Source organism: Megalobrama amblycephala, linkage group LG4 (assembly GCF_018812025.1).
Source record: "Megalobrama amblycephala isolate DHTTF-2021 linkage group LG4, ASM1881202v1, whole genome shotgun sequence".
Taxonomy (NCBI): Eukaryota; Metazoa; Chordata; class Actinopteri; order Cypriniformes; family Xenocyprididae; genus Megalobrama; species Megalobrama amblycephala.
The window spans coordinates 17,454,115-17,462,329 of record NC_063047.1 but is presented as its reverse complement, the minus strand read 5'-3'; the positions used below and the strand labels follow the sequence as shown (position 1 = coordinate 17,462,329).

At 38.6% G+C, this 8,215-nt stretch overlaps 1 protein-coding gene across 1 annotated transcript; it reads left to right on the top strand.

Moving 5' to 3' along the window:
• The first annotated feature begins 4,139 nt into the window (after positions 1–4,139).
• Positions 4,140–7,701, top strand: LOC125266891 (transmembrane protein 271-like). The gene has a single exon (XM_048188000.1). It carries the CDS (start codon positions 4,689–4,691, stop codon positions 5,475–5,477), a length of 789 nt encoding a protein of 262 aa, XP_048043957.1. The 5' UTR covers positions 4,140–4,688; the 3' UTR covers positions 5,478–7,701.
• Positions 7,702–8,215: the final 514 nt, after the last annotated feature.

The window sequence follows — 8,215 nt, the reverse complement described above, 5'->3', positions numbered from 1 at the left end:
AGATTTTTAATCCCCGTATCCGCTTACATATATTTATATATAATCTATTTTTAATCTCTATAATAAATATGTATAATTCAGATTTTGATCTCCATATCCATTTACATATATTATATATATCTTCCAAGGGGTTTTTTCCCTCCTAGGACTTTTTTCCCAGTGTTAGCACGCTGGGTTTTTCTCCTAGGGGGGTTTTTCCACCCCTGGGAGTCAGCCGACATTGGCTTAATGTAGCACCATCTTGTATATGTTACATATTACCACGCTTGTTTGTACAGCTTATTTTTAACCACTTCCCTTTTTTCTGTGCTTCAAATATGTAAAGCTGCTAAAGCGCTATATAAATAAATTTGACTTGACTTGACTTGACTTGACTTGACACTGACTGTTAAACTGGACCTTTAATGTAAATAGACAATGGTTTTATTCAGTTTAACTAAAAAAGCATCACCTGAATGTGTTTTAGAATTTTTTGAAAATTTGTTCTAAAGCTTTTGTTAATTGAATGAGTTGTTGTTTCTCCATGAAGATGACATGGTGTTAAAAATAAATAAATAAATCATGATTCTTCGTAGTCTTGAATGTTGTGTTTTGTCTCGGCATGAGGTGCAGACATGAGACGGCCTCTCACCCAGAACAGCATTTAATTGCGGTGATTACCAGCATTACGGAGATAATTGTTCGAGTCTATGGTTCAGATTGGAGCTTTTGGGGATAATTTGCACTGTTTTAATGTGTATGTATTGGCTTGATGAACTGCTTTCTCCAGGGAATGGAGAAACAGCCCTCCTCTCTGCAGGGGCTTGAGGGAATCAGCCAGTCCTGAAATTGCCAGTCCTAATTTCACTTCTCAACTTCACATCACTTCGTATGAACTTTAAGCTGTGACTATCAGTACCATATTTACTTTTAAAGAGGATCTGTTCTGCTTTTTTCACATTCATCTTTCTTTAGTGTGTAATGTTGCTGTTTGAGCATGAAAAAGTCCCTCCAGCAGGAGTTCTTCTCTATGTCAGTGTCAGTGTTTCTGAACTCCTGAAACGCCTCCATCTTCACAAAATTCCTCATTTAAATAATTCATATGCAGAATAAAGGGGCGGGGCCTGGTTGAGTTAGTTAGTAGTGCGTTGAAACTGGCGGTTATGGTAAGGGGCGGGACATTTCCCAAATGACCAATCACAACACACTGCTCCAGCCGACCAATCAGAGCACATTGTGCTTTTCAGAAGGAGGGGCTTCATAGAGACAGGAACTAAACAGAGCGTTACTGACAGTCTGGGAAGAGAGGAGCTGCAACAATGGAGAATATGAGGAAAATAATCAACATTCAAGCAGGAAAACCTGTTAAAAAAACACCCCTTTAATATGGATTTCTGTAACCAAGAATAATCTTTTGCTGCAGCAGTTGCAGTCATTTACCAAAGGCATCATTACAATTTGAACAACTTGCAAACCAATTAGCTGTGAAATCCAAACTTTCCTGCACTGTACATGTTTTTTTCCTTTTCATTTGGAAAGCTCTGATTCTTGGCTTTGTGGAGACAAAACATATGCTGACAGTAGTTTTTCTGCTCCATATGATGTAAAAGCATATCATGCGACTCCAGCAGCCAGTAGAGAAGAGTGTGTTCATGTGGATTTGGTGCAACATGCTCATTTATGAGACAAAGAGTCAATTTTCCGTCTGCGGCTCCGTCTCAGGGGTGTGTGCAGATGAAAATCCGCTGCCATCAAACACCTTTCAGCATCACTTGCTGCGACACACAAGGCTCTCCCAAAAATAGGATGCGTGTGGTTGCGCATGCGGGACACGTCTGCTCTAAAGAGCCCGTAAAAGATGAATCATCTGCACATCAGACACTTTTTTTAGAGGTGATGCAGAGACTCGCTGAAGATCCACCCAAACAATCTGAAAGGTCCTGCTTGAAAAAATACAGCCTTTGTGACTTTCTCTTCCCATTTTGCAAACAGGTGCATTAGAGATGTGGCTGAACCACATGAAAACACTTTAGATGGTCTGCAGACTGTCCGTAGCTTTCCATTGCATTTTAACTTATTTGAAAGTTATATCAAAGAACGCTCCCTTTACAATCGCTGGAGCTGTCAATCAAACTATGCGAGTTTATCAGTGACTGAGTTCTGGACTCGCACCAAGTTTTATTCAACGAATCTCTTAGTTACATCGCGTTTGCACTGTTAGTTATGATGGAAGCATTCGTTAGTGTGCAGAAATTGAGTTGCGATGATGAGATCACTGCTTTCATGAGCTCAACAACATGATCGACTACATGATCATCACTGCAACCTTTCATGCCACGATCTAAATATAATGTTATAGATCTAAATGTAATGCAACACTTTTCACGATTAGTTAGCTGTAACAGTAAAAACGTGCTAAAGTTTTCGAGAGAGTAATACTTAGCTACTTCATATTCAAAGATGTCAGCCAATCACAACACTGAAGTCTCACAGCAGACACGCCCCTTCAGACAGAGCGTTCAAATCAGATGCTAAAACCAGGGTAGGAAAAATGCCTTTTATTTCTAAATTATGACAGTTTTTGATGTAAAAATCATACTAACATTATAAGTGCTCCACAGGAAACATTATAAAACAACGCAGTTCATGACCCCTTTAATTATTTTAACTTTTAAAGCTCTAATGACTACACAGATATTGCACTAATTCAATTGTAAAATTCCCCGTCACACTACAGGTCTAATTAGCTAGTGATTAAAAATGTGCTGACCAACTACACTGCAAAAATCATGTTCTTCCTCAGTATTTCTGTCTTGTTTTCCAGTACAAATATCTAAACATTCTTAAATCAAGATACATTTACTGGAGAAGCAAAATAACTTTAAATATTAAGATAAAAATATTTATGCTTAAAACAAGAAAAAATATCTACCAATGGGATAATAAAATAATCTTGTTTTCCCTTTGAATTAAGGTTATTTTTCTGACCTCATTGGCAGATGTTTTTCTTTTGCTTTAAGCATTAACTCGCTTCATTTTGACAAATTTATCAGTGTAAAATATACACTTTTCTTTTATGCATTTTAAAATTGTGATCCTGATTTGTGCATTAACATTTACATCTGTGGTCCAAAACCCTGTAAATACTTTTATTTTACATTTTTTCTAACAATTTGAGTGAAATATTGAATTGAAAAACCACACTCTAAAAAAATGCTGGGTTAAAAACAACCCAAGTTGGGTTAAATATGGACAAATCCAGCAGGTTGGGTTAAAGGGCACCTATTATGCCCTCTTTCACAAGATGTAATATAAGTCTCTGGTCTGGTCAAGTTTCAGCATAAAATACCCCACAAATTTGTCCCTGTTTGGGGGTGAGCAAAAACATGCATTTTACTATATTACTATATTGCTGGCTAAAAAAATAAAATTGGTTGAAAAAAATGGCTGGGTGAAAACAACCCAATCCCTGGGTTTGTCCATATTTAACCCAGCAGTTTTTAGAGTGCAACGTGTTTCATTTTTGAGAATGTTCATAAACTTTTATTTTAAATTTTAGATTTACATTTGTATTTATGCATTTGGTGGACGCTTTTATCCAAAGCAACTTAAGTTGCATTTAAGATATTGAAATTGAAATGGAAAGGAAAAAATCCTACTCTTTAAAAAAAAAAAAAAAATGCTGGGTTAAAAACAACCCAAGTTGTATTGAAAATAGACAAACCCAGCAATTGGGGTGTTTTGACCCAGCGGTTGGGTTAATTGTTTGCTCAACCTGCTGGGTTGTTTAAAAAATGACTGTATTGCTTGCTTAAAATGAACCCAAAGTATGTTGGAAATTACCATTAATTAGTATGTTTAATAAATGAACATTTATTAAAAGGTTTAATGAATATTTTGTTGTTATATTGTCTAGTTGTTATTTATTAACACATGTTCATCTTTTGATTATTATTGTTGTCTCTAATTATGTGTGTGATTTTTAATTTCCAACCATTTTGGGTTAATTTTAAGCCAGTCATATAGTCATTTTTAAACAATAGTTGAGTTAAATAAAACTACTCAGCACGTTGGGCAAACATTTAACCCAACCGCTGGGTTAAAAAACAACCCCATTTCAACCCAACTTGGGTTGTTTTTAGCCCAGCATTTTTAGAGTGTAGATTTTCAATGAGTAGCATATATATATCCGCTGCATATGGAGCTCCTGATGATGATGATGATGATGACACGCTGTTATCGTTGTTATATTTAAACCGAGACGGTAATTTAGAAGTGTGACATCACGAGGAACAGTGCGCGAGCCTCTATGACACGTTCAGTAGTTGGTAAGTGAGACCAGTAGGGGGTCGGATCGCTTTCCCCTGATCTCCAGCCTCCAGCTCAAGTTCGGTCTCAGTGCTGCATGAACGCGCGGCGAGAGAGGGAGGAGGACACTTCCCTCTCCAGCATCAAACGCGAGGGATGCGCTTCATCGCCTTAGGGGACTGGATGGATGGAGCGACAGGGTCATGAAGGTGACCACAACCTCTGGGTTGGATTTAGGGGGCCGTTACCGCAGAAGGAGCCTATCCATAATTAATAAGAGCGAGTCGGAGATCCTAGAAGCGAAGCGCAACCACCGGCGAGTCATGTCACCAACTGACAGCGCTTCCAGAGGAGCTGACGAGGAGGACAAAGGAGGATGAAGGAGGCAGAGGAGGATTATAATGAAGCTGAGTGGCAAAGGACTGTGCACCATCGTCTCCAGCAGTCTGCTCTTCGTGTGTGCCGTGAGCACCGTGGTCGTGGGATTCAAATGCATCGCGCTGGGCTCCAGGGTGCGAGCGCACTTCCACCTGGGCACCGCGGCCGGCGCGTTCTACTCGGGCATCCTGGTGGCGCTCGGGCAGGTGCTGATGGGGGTGGCGCTGGTCTTTTGCCGGGGCAAGCCCAGGTGTGCGAATTTCTTCCTCTTTGGGATCTTAGTGTTTCTTCTGGGGGTCCTCACGGCGTTCTCGGGCGCGGTGGTGGATGGCGACACGGTGTCCCTGGTGGAGAGGAAGTACGCGCACTATTGCCTGGACTCTGTGGATGTAAACCCGGCGTGCGACGGGCTCAAGGTGTACCAGCGGGGGCTGGTGGTCTCCACCGTACTTAACACTCTGGAGTGCCTCCTGGGGCTGATGAACCTGGTTATCATTAAGCGCTACCAAGCGGAGCGGATTCTCCGGAGACGCCGGACGCAGCGGCGGAGCGCGCGGATTATCCTCAACGAGGAGCGCGACTTCGCGGTCACGGAGTTCCAGCCGGTGTCCTACATCAACCTGGGGGTGTTTCACGCGCTGGACGAGGCGGACGGGGAGGTGCAAAGCAGGGGCCACCCGTGCATGGAGCTCCCGGGCTATTCGCCCACCAATCCGGAGCTTAATCACTCGTACCCGTTCTCTTACCCGCTTCACATCGAGTTGCCACCCGCCTACGAGGACATATTCCCCGGAGAAGAGAGCAGCAAATAGCAAAGGAGCCGTTTTGCAGTGACAATCACGCTGAACTTGGAATTGACGCGTTTATTTCGAGTTGCCTAATGCACTTTTTATTCGCTGGAGGTTATACACTCGAAACCCTACAGTTGTGCATATAAACTACAAAACGAACAGGATTATGTGCAACATTTGTTTTTTTTGACCCTCCTGACTGACTGATTGTATTCTCGGTTCATCCCATGTCAAAATCCCAAAGGTTTGTGTACAGGATTCCCATTGGAATTTTTGTCATATAGTTTGGAGTCTGTCCTAAAGGATCCTGATTTTCTTACAGTATTCCAGCAGGGCACAAAACTAACAGAAGTTACCAACTGAGCAAAAAAAGAACATGTGAGAAGGTAAACGTAATAGAAGTATGCATTATTATTTCAGTTTTTCTGATTGATTGTGTTCCCAGTTCATCTCTAGTCAAAAAGGTTTATCTACAGGATTCTTATGGAATTTTTTTTTGTTGTTGTTATAATCGGACCCGTTATACAGTATTCCAGCAGGGCACAAAATGAAAAGAAGTTACTTACATATGAGAAGGTAAATGTTCTGGAAGTATGCATTATTTACATGCAACAATTGATTTTTGTAGACCTAATCAATAGATTGTGTTTCAATTCGCCCCTAATCAAAGTCCTAAAGCTTGTGTGTGTATAGTAGTATTAGTATTCCAACAGAAAACAAAACAAAAACAAGTTCCCAGTTGGACTATTACGATTACCAACAGGATCAAATGTCCCTGAAAGGCCTGAAATGAGACGTCTCATGATTTGTTTAGAATCTCTTCATCTCTGATGTTTCACACAAAAAGCCATTGCTGTTGGTGACATTAAAATGACAGGCATTACCCATCAGAGAGAACATTTCTGCTGGCCAGGATATGATTGTTTCTGCATCGTGTTGTTCCAGAGTAATAGGAGAACATGTTCAGTCAGGTTCTGGAGTTGTATGGTTCTCCTCTAGTCTAGTTTATTCATCGAAGGTTAACGCTTAAAACCTTGCCGGCGATGAAGTAAAGAGTGAAATAATTATTATTTAAATGTTTTTTATGACCATCATGACTGAGTCTGTTATATTATTCACTGTAAAAAAAGAATTGTTGGTTTAACTTAAAAAAAGTAAGTTACCTGCTTCACTGAAATTAAAAATTTGAGTTAATACAATAAAGGTGATTGATTTAATCAACAGAAACTCAAAATATTATGTTATCTGAAGTTGATTTCACAAAAGAAAAAATTTTGAAATAATAAATCATGAAAATAATTGTATTGGAATGTCTGTTATTTGACATTATTCCAATAGAACACAAAACACATATACTTTCCCAATAGAATGCAATCCACAATAGAAATAATATTCAATTTTATTCTGTATTATTATTATTATTAATAATATTATGCCAACAGATTAAAATGATCATGACATCAAAGAACACACATCACTGTCCAGTAGTTATTTTACTATCACTGTTTTAATATTTTTGAACCAATTTTTATTTTTTATATTTTCTGTTTTCACTTTAATTTTAGTTAATGTTTTAGTAATTTTGTTGTACAAATATGTCTATAGTTTTAAATCATTTTTATTTTAGTGTTAGTTATTTTAGTACATCACGTTAAACTAGAGGAAAATTTAAAATGTTGCATTGGCAACTAGTTGAACTAAATTAAGTTCATTTTATATCAGTTAAAGTTTATTTCATTTCAAGTGATGTTTTTTGAAACACTTTTCATGTGCATTCATAAAGTACATTATAATGCATTATATCTTTTCATAAGTAAATGTAACCAAAGGTAAATGCATTATAATATTTGCAGATTCCTTGTTTTAATGCTTTCTAAAGGTGTGACAATGAAGAGAATATTTATAATCTATTATGGTTGCAATTATTCATTAGATCATTGGATGCAATATAATTTGCATCACTAATAATGCATTAAAATATAATGCATTATAAAGGCTTACCATGCTTTTAGTTAACTCTAATAACCCTGCTGTCCAGTAGCAAGAAATCCAATCAAATCCAAGAAGCAAACAAAACAGAAAATTGCTTTTCAGACTTTTAGGATTGGCACTAAATTATGACTGAAATTTCATTGGGAATCCTGCCTTTTTTGACTAGGGATGCCCGTGTAGTTTCTCTGTGGCTCTATTGTTTTCCCTCATATTGCTTACGTTCAGCTTCTGAATAAAAGGTGTATTTACTCTCTCCTGATGTTGCTGTTGAGTCCAGGTTCACTAACATGGCGACAGCATGTCTGCCTGCAGCAGGTGTTGCCATGGTTCCTTGACCCTTTTTCTACCTGCGTGTAATTAGATATGTAACAAGCCGGGCTTTGAAATGCAGATTTGCTCGGTTTGTCAAGTCTGATCTGGTGCACAAAGCAAAGCGGGTTGTTTAATGCAACAAACAAATTCATACGTTTCAGTTTAGCGTTTTAGAAAGATCTCTTTGAATAGATTTCACTGGACACTTTCAAAGAGCTGCGAGGTATTATATGCATTACAAACACGTCGAGAATATATGCCTGAGTCCCGTAATTATTCTGAGAGGATATTATATGCTTTGGCACGACAACAAAACGTCTGATGAGGCTTTTTCTGATGAAAGAGATGCTTTTGTCTGAAACGTTACAGTCTCAAAGTCTGAGATCACTGGGGAAAATGCTTCTGTTTATTCAATACAAATGAAATTGTCAGCAGAAATGACAAGAATTTGAGAA

What these genes read in the sequence shown, in the direction of transcription:
- LOC125266891 (XM_048188000.1), top strand. Translation starts at nt 4,689, where the DNA reads ATGAAGCTGAGTGGCAAAGGACTGTGCACCATCGTCTCCAGCAGTCTG.